The sequence below is a fragment of the Perognathus longimembris genome, chromosome 16 (assembly GCF_023159225.1).
Source record: "Perognathus longimembris pacificus isolate PPM17 chromosome 16, ASM2315922v1, whole genome shotgun sequence".
NCBI classification, from domain to species: domain Eukaryota; kingdom Metazoa; phylum Chordata; class Mammalia; order Rodentia; family Heteromyidae; genus Perognathus; species Perognathus longimembris.
In genome coordinates this window covers 33,122,536-33,138,111 of record NC_063176.1, presented here as the reverse complement: position 1 = coordinate 33,138,111, position 15,576 = coordinate 33,122,536, and the positions used below count along the sequence as shown (strand labels likewise).

General features: G+C 39.0%; 1 protein-coding gene across 1 annotated transcript in view; it reads right to left on the bottom strand.

Moving 5' to 3' along the window:
* Kctd8 (potassium channel tetramerization domain containing 8) overlaps positions 1 to 12,324 on the bottom strand; it is a 219,118-nt gene extending 206,794 nt beyond the window's left edge. The window contains exon 1 of the mRNA XM_048363951.1: positions 10,836 to 12,324. Coding sequence (XP_048219908.1) covers positions 10,836 to 11,796 — 961 coding nt within the window. The 5' untranslated portion in view covers positions 11,797 to 12,324. The remainder of the gene's footprint in view (positions 1 to 10,835) is intronic.
* Between the last annotated feature and the right edge of the window lie 3,252 nt (positions 12,325 to 15,576).

The window sequence follows — 15,576 nt, the reverse complement described above, 5'->3', positions numbered from 1 at the left end:
CAAGACTTTGGTTAATTCACTCATGAAAATAACCAGAAGCACACAAATATTTTGCAGGAATTAATTTTCATACTGAACAAATTACACCACTGGCCCTATAAAGCCTGGGATGTTTAACCCTTAAAGTAATTCGCAAGCCTCTGGCCTAATAGTAATAGTGCCATAGTAATGAGGTGTGACATCCATGCACATGCAATGTGGGAACTCTGCCCAATATACCTCAGAAGTGGTTGTGGAGGACAGATACGGGTAAGACTTTCCATACGGCAAAGAAAATGACTTCAAAGGACAGTAGACAGGGGGGTTTCACACACTGGAAGAATCAGATGTTGTCACAGGTTTAACAGGAATCCATTCCTATCACTAGTAAAAGTATTTTTTTCTATTGTCTACACAGCAGAATTCCATTCTCTCATTCTCAGAATAAAAGCTTTCATGGAAGTTATCCTGCTCATTTGATATTGCTTTTTGAATGCATTTGGGGCAAGTGACATATATTAACACAATTCACCAATGACTAGTCAACAGGACTAATTCAGACCTTGTAAAACTGTAGCCCTGTTCATGGCTCAAAGGTAGATTGAGTAGATTAGGCTTACAGGTTTCCCCTTTTGGAGAAAGCTAAAAAATATTCATTTATATAAAAGGGAGTTTTAGCATTACTATGCAGGAAATTATGTTTAAGGTGCTATTGTGCTTGGGTTCTTAATAGGAGGAAAGGGGGAGGCAGGAAGTACACTGTGGATTGTATTTTGTCTGGCTAAGACATTGCACCAGTGGGGTGGCTAACCCCTGCACAATTGCCCCACAGGTTTCTTATTTTGAATTTTTAAATCCTTACAAGGTAGCATCATGCTTGCAGCCTTATCATACTGTGAGTTTGGGACTCATTTCTGGATACTCAGCCCTACCAACCAGCCCATAGGAATCTATTTCACTTAATAAATTCTTTCAAACTTAAATCAACTATGGCAGATTTTGTTGCCTATTTCTGACATCTGGAAAACATACAAAATTTGAACTCTATTACCTTTTCAGGTTTTTCCAGATAGTTACACGATGAGGAGTTTGAAATGCCCATAAGTAGTGTATTAAGGCTGCGCTAACAAAATATTACAAATTAAGTGCCTCAAATAACAGCAATTATCAATAAAGAGGGAGTGAGAGGCTTTTTTCATATACACACAATAAATTATATATGTACAATGATAATATAATAATAGCAACATGTACCCATGTATTACATATAGCTACATATAGGTATATCTTCTGTATAGTATATACAAAGAAATATATCCAAATATAGCATATATAAAGAGATATCTAGATATAACTAAATATACATTATATATATATATACTAACACACACACAAATACCTACTCCTATCCCTCATCACACACACTTGCATAGACTCTTATAGTCAGAAATTAATAAAAGATATAATCTCTTGTACTCTGAAATTACTACAAGATATCATCAATCTTTGCCATGAGCAGAAACTTCACAGAGGGCCCTGTAATTTGAAAACTGCATGTATTCACATTATGTTCAGTCTAAAGACAAGCAGCATGTTCAACCTGCCAAACTATATGTCACAATACTGCCCATGAATGTATGAAAATTGTTCACTATTGTGTATTATCATACCTCCCGCATCTAACAGACTTCTAGGTAAAAAATATATTGGTTAGTGAATGTACAAATTAATATAAACGGGATAGATAAGAGATATTATTCAGTAGATCCCAATTAATCCAACTTCGATTTATGGTATCTCTTAAGACATCATTAAATGAAATAGAGCATGAAAAGTTTTACCCTCAGGAAAGGTTTTGTGATTAGCAATATACTCAATACATTCCCTCTAAGAAATGAAAGTAAAGTAGCACAAATTAAAGTATATCTACATACTGACGAAGGCTAAGCCTACAGTCCAAAGACCAGAGTTGCCAAGTACTTGCTCTTCTAAATCAGGATCAGCATTATAAGGACTTATTTCACAAATCATAGATGATACTAGTAACTTAGCACTATCACAATCTGCTTCCTCTCAACATTCATTACAAAGTTGCTATGGAAGCAACTTTCCTTATTTAAATAGAAGTAATTTTAGAATTATATGCCTGAATCCTTATCCTCTACCTGCAAAGAAATGTACTAGCTACAACCCTCACCAGAAGAAAAGACAGAATATTGGAGTATTTCATCTCAATGACTGCCAGCGTTTCCCTGTTTTCTTTTCAGCAGCCAGAAACCTTACATTTAAAACATATCCAGATAGTTTTTAAAAGGAACCAATTGTTTTGACAGCTATTTCCCTAAAAAATGTATTGAAAGTTAAAACATAGCCAGTAATTTGGGCCAAATACCCAAATTTGGGGACATTTTATTTAGAACCTATGTGTCTATAGAATAATTTTTTTTCTTGCACTGAAGTACTGAAACCCAAGCTAAAAGCTCTCGGCAGAAATACAAATAAAAATGAGTTAGAAGTCGTTTGCCCAAATATATCCCACAGCCTAACACAATTGCCATTGAATATGTGTATTTTCATTAATCATATCAGCATGATCAGTATCAGCACTATATCTGGAAAAATGCTTTTCCTCATGAGCAATAAACAATGATGAGGTCAAAGTTGTAATATGTTGCATACAATGGTATATTTAACAGGTCAATTCTGTAAAGAAATGTAATTTGCTAATGATTAAGCATCACCTTTTTAGAATATTTTGAATAGGTATTGCTTTGTATTTCCTTGCAATGAAAAAGAAATCTGTTACTAACAACTACCAGTGTAGAAAAGGATATTGGCTGTGTAGTTTGAGAACCTTAATTAATCATTGTCAATGCAATACTAATTGAGCATTTAATTTGTGCCCAGTACTATTCAGAGTTTTAAATGGATTACTTCATTTGGTCTTTTTAACAAATCTGTATGGTAAATATTACTCTTTCCTTCACATTTCTTCAGGAAGGATATTATTTTCCTAAGATGTCAAAGCCAGCACCATAAGTTATCAAGAAATCTGAATAAAGTATTCAGGGCTTCAAGTATGGCTCAAATGGCAGAGCATCAGCCTAGCAAAGCAAGTCAAGCAAACAGTAAGTCCCATTACTAAGCCCCTGGTTCAAACGCTATTACTATGAATATTAACTAATTCATTAGTTAATTAATGTACTTGCTAGTTACCATAGCTCATTCCTGTAATCCTAGCCATTTAGGAGGCTATAATCAGTGAATTGTGACTCAAAATCATCTGGGAACAAAAGTCTACAAGATTCCATCTCCAAAAGTAAATAGCAAAATGCCACCTGTAGTCACGGCTCCAGTGAAAGAGCACCAGTCTAAAAAAGTGTGCTCAGCAAGAGCAAAGACCAAAGATACGTATGTAGTGCTTGGGAGGATTAAATCAGTCACATATTTTAAGGATTTGCATTAAAGGCCAATAGATTCTGTCATTATTTCTATCCAAAAATTAGAAACTGAAATTGCTATTCTACTTGTACTAGAAGTCATAAAGCAAGTGCAATGCAAAATGATGAGAAAGAGCCATATATTTTAAAGCCTACACTAGCTCACACCCATAGTCCTCACTGAGATGCTGAAATCTGAAGATAGTTGTTCAAAACCAGTCAGGGCTGTTTTTTCTGATAAGAAAAAAATCTTATCTCCAATTAACCAGAAAAAGGCTTGAAGTGGAAGCATGGTAGAATATGAGCCTCCTGCAAAAGATCTAAGCAAGTGTGTAAAGTCCTGAGTTCAAGTTCCAGTACATACACAAAAATAGAAAAAAAAAGGGAGAGGAAAAAGAAAGGAAAAGGACAAAAATGAAACGTATCTGTTTAAGAGGGAGACAATAATGACATTGAGATATATATGGCATATAGACACTAGGCACCTAGGTTCCAGTGAGCAACTAAAACTTCCTGATCACATTTAAACTTACAAAGCAGGCGATTTACCTGTTTTAGTGACTAATCTGAAAAATAAAGACATTTTAATAGCTTTAGGTAAGTCCTTGCAACCCCTCTTAATCATGAAAGAACACATTGGATTAATGACATGACCAATATATTTTACAGATTTGTAGCTGCTAAATGTAATAAAACACCCTAAAGTTCATTCAAATGAGCCCTTAAAATGATATCTGTAATTACATATGGAGGCTTGGCTCAAGTGGTAGAACACCTACCTACCAAGTGGACCTGTGAATATCAGGGCTCTTAATCCCAACCTCAATACCAAAATAAACAAACAAATAATATGTGTAATTAAATAGAGTTAATGTCAATCTGGAGCATTACTTACAAGTACCTAAAATTCTTCATATAGACCTCCACAAAGTTTTACAACTTTAAAACTACTGAAAGTCAGTGATAATAACAAGTAGGATTTTGATGTTTTTCTCAACCTTACCATGTCAAAGACATAATTTAATAGAGTGAATCCATATTTAAAATTGGTAGACAAATTACATATACAGTGTATGTATGTTTAACAAAATTGATTTCAACTAAAATAGGCTCTTGGATCAAAATATATTGTATTTATAAACTGCTTTGTTAAGTGGCAACCCCTTTGTACAACAACTTAAAGATAAAAATAAAAAAGACTTTTTGCTACCTTCTGTGAAAGCAATATACAAAATGTGTTACCTGTACAGAAGTTAAAATAAATTTACTGTCTTAGCATTGTTTAAATCTCATTCAATTTACCCATGAGCATTAATGATTTCACAAATACATAGGCACTATTGATTCTCTCCACCATCATTCCCACCCCACAAAAAAATGTTATCTGAGTCACGTAGTTGATTCAGTTCAATTTTAAGAAAACTCATATAACCTATGTAGTAGCTTTAATAAGTAAAGAACCCTTTTGGAAAGTACGGAAATTTTGCAGAGATTTTTAAGTAGCTTTATTCATTAACAGTTCACACCATTCTTTTGTACTTGTAGATCAAAGTACTACGAATTTGGCAGACACTGAAATAGTGATTTTTAATTGATTGGATGAAATGGGCATTATTTTTAAATGTCTTATAGTGGAGGCTTTGTAAGAAGACAGAACAATTGAAATTCCAATTCTGCATTATACCAATCCAACATTTGATTTGACCTCTCCAAATCATAGTGTTCTAACTAATCAAAGAACTAATGTCAAGCTCAAGAAACACTTTGAGAAATAAACAAAGTAATGTATACAACATGCTCATCACAAAATTAGGTGTTCAGCAAATGTTCTATTCATTATTGGGTCTATATTTTCAAAGAGTTAACTTTAACCTAAGGTTTCAGCAAAAATAAATATCAATATTTGTAATAATGTACGTGGTGAAAGACCTGTACTATATGCTAAGCAGAATGTCATTAATTTGTAAATGTATTAAATGTACAAAACAAAGCAAAAACAATACATCCTATAACTTTAACAAGTTCATTACACGTAAATTAAAAACTACATGTGTTGGAAAAGCATGCATTTAGAACTCTTCTTTTGTAAAAGTCCTAAAATTGACCATATTATATTTTTTATCAAAAAAGTTGTATTTTTTTAATTTAAAAAGTTGCTTTTTTGAATGTTCAAAGTTCACTCTCAGACATTTTTTTTTTTTTTTGGCCAGTCCTGGGCCTTGGACTCAGGGCCTGAGCACCGTCCCTGGCTTCTTCCCACTCAAGGCTAGCACTCCGCCACTTGAGCCACAGCGCGGCTTCTGGCCGTTTTCCGTATATGTGGTGCTGGGGAATCGAACCTAGGGCCTCGTGTATCCGAGGCAGGCACTCTTGCCACTAGGCTATATCCCCAGCCCCCAGACATTTTAAATATATAACACACTATTACTAATTATAATCAAAATTGGATATAAGTTAATATTCTAAATGTCACATGTACAATAACTCACATTTTATATTAATGCTTGATAATAATCTATGGTAAAAGAATAAATAATAATTACATGCTAATGCCTTTTTTTCTGAAAGAGGACATATTTTAAAGTTAAGAATATTCTCAAACTCATACATACATACCAAATGTTGATTTCTAGCATTTTAAGCTACGAAAGTAAATCTTGCAAAAAAAAAAAAAAAAGGCTTGCGATTATATGCTTTCAGCTTAGTCATTTGCATAAATGTTGACCCACATAAAGCTATAGCAAAGAGGGAGCCACAACACTATGAAGAGGATAAATTTAGAGAGAGCACCATGCCAGACATAAAAGTCCAACAACCTCATATGCCCACCAACATCACATCACAGTTTCCAAGTTTGTTGAAAATGACAAGTGTTTTGTCATTTTCCTCTCAACTCATTACCTGAACTGCATACCTGCACATACACTGCTCAACCAGTAAGTTCAAAACTTGAAGTACCAGTAAGAAGAGAGGAATAATTCAGCTTAAGTTCACATGGAAACAATACCTAATGATACCTTTGACCATAAATGACCTACATATCATATTCTAAGTATGTAATTATCTATTGTTTATGCAATGCCATATTAAAATAAAGCCCCCTTATCTTTTTTGTTAAACACAACCACAACCATGCTCACTAGACATCCTCCCCCACAGAAAGCAAAATAAAGCATTCTATTTTCCCCAAGAAGGGAACATCTATCTTTAGTATTAGAAAAATAATATGAAATTTAATAATATTGTAGTACATTGAGAAACTTGATGAATAGTGAGGTCAGAAAGGAAATAGATAAAATTTCCCATATGGCCAAATAAAACAAGTATTTAATGTTTAATAGCCTGTAGATATCCTTGAGTTTAAGAACCCAATGACTTGGATACAAGCACTGAAAGAGATCTGAATCCAGCTTGCTATTTATCAGAAAAGCAGAAAATTGTCAAAGTTTCAAATCCTAATGGGGCTAAAACACTACTTGGCTCTGAATCAGAAACAGTTTCTGTTGGAGTTGATCCAAAAAAAAATTAACTAAAGTCTGACTGAAAAGTCCAATAACTTGGCCCCGAAAAATTCAAATTTCAGGAGAGAAGTTAGCTATTTCATTAGTTATTCTAAACTTCTGAAGTTTAGAATGCTATTAGTTCATTGGAAAAGAATTTTCTAATTAGTTTTAAAACTAAATTAACACTCATTTCTATAAAAGAAGTAAAAGTTCGATGTTAGTTATCAAAAGTAATGATCTCTGTAGAACATTACTCAAAATAGCAACACATTTGGTTAGCTTTCCGTATGGGTCAGCTATCATCCATACACTTGTACTGTAAACTCCTAAAGAATCAGTAATATGAAGTATACCACAGTGAAGAAACTATAACACAGAAGATGCAAATAAATAAAGCAAAATCACACATTGGCAATTGTAGTGTGTGAGATTACTGAACCCTAGGCTGGAACCATTTGTCACTGTCTTCCCTTCTGTTGCAAGAAACTCAGAAGTAGTAACAGACACTAAAATTGAAGCTCACATGTATTACTACAATTCTATCTTCTTCAGAACAGCATCAAAACTACTGAGTTTTCATGGAACTAAATTTAAAAAGGAGTTAAAATGCCTGATGCATGCATTTAGCATTAAATAAATACATGTTATACTAGAGATAAGTATGGGTCATAGAGGAAATATAAGATACTAAAATTTTTCCTACATTTACAACACCAATGAAGTACAAGATCTTGAAATAATTTTGCTTTTCTCAACATAAACAATAATCTTTTAAAATAGTCATGTCATGCAAAATAGTTATATTCTGGCAATATCTAAGCTAGTAGAAGACAGAAACATTTTACAGATATTTTCATTCATTAAGTATTAAAAGATATTACATTTAAAATAATTTTGAAAATCATAATAAATATGTATTATATAGTATGTATATTTATACGCATACCAGTGCATAGACATTCCCATGTACATTATATATGCCTACACACACTGATACTTAATCAATTTTACATCATAATTAAAAATGACAGCTACATATCATGGGCCAATGACTGGATTACTCATTCAGAGAACAATTCTTAATCTGAAATGGTGTAAATTAGGGTAATCAAAAAAGAAGGCTGTGATGGCAGCCTTAGATTTCTGGAACTGGTATGAATGAATCTCAGATCTCACTAGGGAAGCAAGCACTAAGATTACAATAGCTCAATAGCTATGTCCATATGAACACATAGATGATGCTAAGCAAAATGAACTGCAAGTTATGGAAACAAGTTGTTTATCATTGTTGTTGTTATTTTCAACATACGAATTATGCCCTTTTTCTTTTGTCTTTCTTTCCCGTGGTTTTACACCTGATATCACTGTAACAGATTCTAGTACCCTGGATATTGCATATACATCTATTGGTACTAGGGAAGGAAAAGGGAATACCAAAATGGAGAGACAAAGGATGAAAAGACAAACCAATGCAACAGCAATACTTACAAAACTATATGGTGTAAATCAACTGTACAACTCATGGAGGAGAGGGAAATGGGGGTGAGGGGGAATAAGAGATGAGGTAACAAGTTGGATAAGAAATGTACTCACTGCCTCTGTATGAAACTGTAATCCCTCTGTACATCACTTTAACAATAAAGAAATAAAAAATAACCTAGTTTTCATAATATGAATGATTTAATTTTATTTAATTTACCTATACTATTAGAATGGAACAGACCCCATGTTTCAAATATCTCTCAAATTATCTCAATAGATAAACTGGCAGTTTCCAACTTCCATGACCTATTTATTTTTCTGCTTTATGGTCAAGCTGTACTTTCTGAAGTCAAGGTAATAAACATTCTCTAGTCCACAAGTTTCTAGTGGAAAAGGAAAGACCAAATACATACAAGAGATGCAAAATTTAAGGAACATAACTGTAAATCACCCATGTTTACAACCTATCTGGCAAATATAATGCCAAAATCATAAATTCAGTTCCCATCATCTTTTGAAATGACTGGAAATATGTCCTTGATAAAAAATTACTAAAATATTTAAAATATTTTTCAAATATCCAAGGATCTCATTAATAAAGGATCAAGAATTTTTTTTTAAGTTAAAATAGGTGGGATGCTGGTGACTCAAGCCTATAATCCTAGCTACTCCAGAGGCTGAGACCTGTAGGATTGATGTGCGAGGCCAGTTCTGAAAAACTGTTCAAAACTGTCTCCAGTTAACACAAAAATCCAAGGCTGAAGATGTGGCTCTCCCATGATAGAGCATCAGCCATGAGCAAGCAAGCAGCAAGCAAGCCTAGAAAGCTCCTGAATTCAAGCCCTGGTACTGGGCGAAGGGAAAAGTGCATTTGCTCAATATATATTGAAGAAATGTCAATCTTTCATGAACAATAAAGTATTACTTCCCCTTGTGTGCTTTTCTGGCCACTGATCTTTTGCTGTGTAAGGAATAACACTTTGATATCAATAATACAATTAGGAGTCAGGCATAGTGACCCATGTCTGTAATGCTAACATTAGCATTCCTGAGGCAGGAAGATCAAGAGTTTCAGGCCAGCCTGGGCTACAAAGAAAAGACAATTAAGGTTTTACCTAGCACCTTACCACTTCACTTGCTTCTGTGTGGAAATAGTTTGCTCAGGAAATCCATCAATACTTAAAATCACTAGCACATGTCTACAGTTATTAAAATATAAGGACATGGAGCCACCTTCTAATCAGCTTTGTACCAATGTAAGAAAAAGGTCTCCTCTACTCCACCCATTCAGTTCCTCTATAGAGAGGGAACTACCAAAACAAATTAGCACAATGAAAGCATTTGCAACATAAGCCTCTAATGCTCCTCTCTCAAAACAGTACAATTTATCATTTCCTGTGTCTTCCTGTAGGAAAATGTTGCCAGTGTTCCTGCTGCCATCCCAACTGGTTTTTCATTTGTGCAAAACACCTTCTAACCTTTGCCCTCTCCATTTTATACTTGTTACTGAAAATGGTGCCCAATACACACACACACACACACGTGCGGATTATGATTGTGACATCTGGTGAAGTTATGAACTCTACAGAGCCCTGCACTGAAATTCACTACAAAAAAAAAATTATCTGGCCAAATGCTTTCCTCAACCCTCTCTTTCTCTTCTTTCAGAAAGTATTTGCACTTATCCATATTAGGAAAGCAGACTCGACCTCCCTTTCCTGATCCAACAGCTTTGAAAGGTCACACATACACATCCTAAACCTCTACATCCTCTTTTTGCAACCAAGGTAACTGTTACTATGAAACATGGCTATAATCTGTTGATGGAGAACTTTCTCACCAGCCCTGTTAGGGACTCCTGAGAAATGTAAAGTCTTTCTTACCCCTTTCCCAAAAGGGGCCCCAATAGCCACTCTTGAGCGGGGGGGGGGGGGGGGGGGTGGGGGGGGGCGGGGGCTGCAACTCCAGGAACAATTCTAGGAATGTATGGTCATTTCATACATGCCACCCCGCCTCCTGGAGGAACCCCAGTGTGAGACACAGCATTTAACCCCAGGTGTCCCATAGCCAAGGACAGAGGATATTAAGAGGCTACTAAGCTCTGAGCATCCAATGATAAGATGGGGCAAGAGGGAAGGATCAATGAAGTTAAGGAACAGAATGGAACTTCCTGCAACTGAGTTCCACAAACCCAAGGTGGGGTGAAGATCGGATGAGGCACAATCGTAAATTGGGTCTGTCTCGTGTGCAAGGCCAGCAGGAAGACCTCCCGCACTAGTCAACTAGTGTTGGCACCAGGGACTCTTCCAGCCCAGACCCCGGACAACCAACCCTGCCCGGGCTGCAGCCAGGGTTGTGGGGGGTGGAGCGAAGACTGTGGAATGAGACTTCAGGTTAGCAGAAAGAAACTCGGGAGTGCTTGGGAACTTACGGAAGAAGATGTACTCGGTGTAGCTGCTCCAGATCTTGTCGTCGCGGTACTGGTGGACAAATGCGGCCATGCCGGAGGAGTTACACGCCACCATGTGAAAGCCGGCCTCCGACAGGCGATCGAACGCCTGCTCCAAGTAGGTGAACTTGAGGTAGAAGCGGGATGTGTACTTCTCGGGCTGTCGGTCAGGGTCTCGGCTCTCATTGAGCGTATCCCCAAAAACTTCCTTGGCTAACGCGATGCGCCCGCACACCATGATGCGCGCCACGCGCCGGAACTTGGCGTCCGCCTGGTTGTCACGCACGGTGGTGTAGGAACCGCGATAGCCCAGGGTGAGAAAGCCGGAGCGCTTGTCCGACGCGGCACTGCCGCCGCCGCCGTGCGCTCCGGGACCCGAGGGCGCAGCGGCCGCCGCCCCACGCAGCAGCAGTGCGTCGCTGCTACCCTGCGAGAGGTTGTCCTCCAGGTCGCTCTGACAGCCCTCGTCGTTGAGCGAGTTCTGCTTGGTGACCTTGGGCGACAGCAGCTTCACCAGATCGGTGAGCTGGAAGTACTCGGCTTCGCGCAGGAGCCGTTCCTTCTCCGGGAAGTGTTCGGGCAGGGCAAGCTGCTTGTCCCGCAGGTAATCCAGCACGTACCTGAAGAGGAAGCCGTCTCGGTCGATGAAGAAGCGCGCCCGGCTGTCCCTGGGTAATTCTCCCCGTCGCCGCGCGCCGCCCCGGGGACTGGAAGGCGAGAACATAATGGCTAAAGTGCTGTCCGGGACGCTCAGCAGCGTTGAGTGCTTGGTCACGTAGACCTGGCCGCCTACGTTCAGCTCCACCACCTCGGGGAAGGGCGAAGACGCGCGGGACCCCGGGGCCGCGGCGGCTGGCGCGTTCGGCGAGGCGGACGCGGACACCATGTCGCTAATCGGCAGGATGGTGCCGCCGCCGCCGCTGCCCGTGTCCTTCAGAGCCATGGTCCGGCCCCTCCTGGCCGGCCGCCCGCCTCGGGATCCCAGCCCTCGGAGCTTCCCAGAGCCCCCTGCGTCTCCCGCGGTCCTCGGAAGCCCCCGTGGCCCGCTGCGTGCGATCCGGGACAACCGCGCACCTACAGGAGGGCCGGGCGCGTTCCTCCGGGCGGGCGGTGCGGCTCAGGGCTCCGGGCGTCCGCGGCGTCGGCGGCCGGGTTCCATCGCGGAGTGGTGGGAGCGGTGTGTGCCAGACAGCAGTTCCGCGTGAGCGGCTGCGACTGGTGCCGGTGCCAGGTGTATCGGCCGCTCCTCTAGGGCGCCGCCGGGGAAGTGTGAGAGAGATGGGCTGGGGAGAGGCTTCCCGAGCTGTGCGGCGCTCGGCGGGGCGGGTGCGCGAGGAGGAGCCCGAGCCAAGGAGTCGCGCCGCGCGGGCAGCTTGTGAGAGCGCACCGCGAGCTGCGCACCGCGAGCCGCGCGCGCGGACGCTAACTCCTCACAGCCCGCGAGGCGGCACTGACGTCAAGCCCCGCACCCGGACGGGGCTTCAGCTGTCATTTAAAGAAATAGGAACCGCGGCGGGGGGCGGGACCAGACCTCTGGGGCGTGGCCAGGGGCGGAGCCTGCAGGGAAGACTGGGACACTGGGCTGGGACTGGGAGACTGGCAACCTCCCAAAGCCAAAAGGGAAAGCAGACAACTTCTCATGATCTTTTCCTCCCTTCCCTCCTTCCTTCCCCCCTCCATCCTTTGTTCTCCCCCACTTTTTCTCTCTCCTTTCTCTTCTGTCTCTTTCTCTTTCCTTTCCCCTTCCTCTCTTCCCTCCTATCACCTCTCGATTCTCTCTTTTCCACTCTTCCATGCATCCTTTCCCAGCTTCCTCCTCTATGTCTGCCCAGTAAAAATTGGTTTTTTGTTTTGGTTATAACACAGACGTCAGGTTCCTAATGTGAAAATACTACAAATGTTGGCATTTGAGCAGAACTGGAAGAAAAAAAATGCTGACTATGAAATAGGCCACGGTTAGGGTAGGTGCTCTTCTAGTGGCTTTAAGATGACCTCTCCGACCATTTCATCTGGTAATTGTGTATTTGACTGAACACTCTGTACTAGTAAAGGATTTATACATCGAAAATCTATTTCAATTTTTTTATTAATTTGTCTTTATTGAAAAGTTGATGATCAGGAGGTTATAGTTACATAAGTAAGGTAATAATTACATTTGATTTTAAACAACGTTACCCCATCCTTCATTTTCTCCCACTTACCCCTCCCTACTCTCACCCACCCCCAAGGTTGGTATCCATCCTAGTGTCAAGTGAGTATCATTGCTGCATTAGTTCCTCCTTTGGCCTGCTGTTTCTGTGATTCCCTTTCCTTTCCCCCTGGTCTAGTAATCTTAAAAAGTAAAGAGCTGTGTGTAACATAACACAACTTTGAATCACCGTTACACTATTTGATTCATGGTAGATGGAAAATAAATGTTTATGGAGTTTACTAGTTTACTAGTTCTGAGCTCCTAATCATTGCCTTCATTTAATCTCTCCATTTCTGCACCTCACTGCTGCAGGAAATCCATGGGCATTCCTCCCTGCCACATAACTTTGTGTCTAGAAACATTTTTTTTAACTCATTGATTTATAAAGTACAAATTTGAATGTAACAGACAAGGTCACAAAGAAATTTGCTTCAGAAAAAGTAGCGCTTTACCCATTAACAGTAAAAACCATATTTGGATTTTAATATTATAAAACATTCCATGGCCACAAAAGATTTCTCATCTCCAAATTCACAAAATATAATGGAGTTGGAATATTCACTTGTAACCTTAAATTTTCATAAACGATTAATATATAATTTTTCAAGCATTACAAACTATATTTAATTCATTGATAAGCACATCCACAGAAAATTTATCTATTTTGAAATTTGGTTGCCTGAGACAGAGAGAGAGTCTAATGAACCAAAGATGACATAATTACTTGCCAACGGACTGTCTTGAAATTGAGTTTATGGAATGTCCATATTCATGCAAATTTTTATTCAGCCCTATTGCTTCATGACAAATTTGTAAAATGGTGGGTTAAGAAAGTAAAAATGTTTTAAACAATTTTTACATTTAAAGGCTAGCATCATTAAGAAAATACATTTGAGGAGCATGGTTTGGAATTTCAAATAACAGTTCCTGGAAAACATGAATTAATAGAAGCTTTATAATCTTCATAGATAAATAAATAATAATGCCTCAAACCAGTGCTAATGAAGCCTATTTATCTTGAGGTAAATAGCCCTGATGATAAGCATGGTACACACCATGGAATTATAATGAAGTGAATAGATAATATATGTGAATATTTATCCAGGAATACAGTCTCCAATAGCACCATGTTGGGAACTATTTTCATCTTAACAGCATAAAATACACCTGTAAAAACTTCTAAAGACTTTTACTGTAAATAAATCATCTTAGAAATCCATAATCAATTGTGTGATGCATTGCTGTTTTAAAGTTGTCCCTTCAACATTGATGGAATGTCTTTCCTTAATCTCTGTTCTCACCATACTTCTCTTGCTCATACACTGTTTCCCATCTTACCCTCCAGGGAATCACCATGCTCAACAAATAGCAGGTCTTCCAGAATGTCATATCTTTCCATGTCATTCTTCCTGCTGAGACTACCTCTCCTTTTACCAGCAACCTCTTCCTCTTGAAATCCATTTACATCTTCCTTCCAGGTTTCAGTTTCAACATAATTTCCTCTGGAAATGTTGCCAATTTCAATTTTATTTGTGGTGCTAAGGGGAGCTGAAGATCAACCCCAGGACCCTGTGCATGCCACTCTATGTAAATGCTCTACCATTGAGCTAGATCTGCAGTTAAATCTTTCCATTTCTTTATCCAGTCTCCTTGAGTTCCTTCCTAAAAGTGTTCCTATGTGTTCCTGATATTGTACACAAGACACGTTTATCAAACTAAATTGTCTCCCATGTTCCAGATGTGGAATGTAGTTATATGCACTATTCTATCTTAGTGCACACCCTACCCTAGAAATCTTTTCATATTGTGAATGGATTACAATGCATCACTTGTGGGCTGGCCACTAAAGAAATGAGCAAATTTTGTTCCTTCACAATTACAATCAAGAGAAGTGAAAACTGAATCATCAGAGCAAACTCTGTCCCACAAAAGAAGAGAAAACACAGGCGATAGACAGAATTTGAGCAATCCATTCGGTGCACTAAACAATCAACATCAAATAGCCATAATCAGTACCATTTTCTACTAAGCCGCAGACACCATTAATGTTCCCTAGACCAATGTGATCACAAATATGAGTCCTTTAAGAGCTTCTGTTGCTGTGCACAGGCAAGGGATCAAATTTCTCTGACTACAAACTCTACAAAAACATTCCCAGTACATTCAAAAAGGAAACAGCAGGCTTGTCTATCTCCAAACAAACCTTAAAGGACACAGTAGTCCAGCATTTAGGGTAAACAATTTGTAATTTAAAATAACACTGAGTAGTTTTTCACTAAACAGGAAGTTAGGAAAGAGCAGAAGTTGTATCTTTCCTGATGGCAAAGGAAGAATATAAAAAGTAACAATAGGATTTACAGTCTGATCAAAAAATATCTAACTTCTCTTATTAGCTTTGTGATTTCAGCAAGTTACTTGATCTCTGAACTTCAGCTTCTTCTTGAGTGCAAGGCAAGCAATAAAAACCACTAGCTCCTCACTTCAATGCTGCTCCCAGGAACTGGGCCACTTAAGTCTGATTGAGTTGACTGT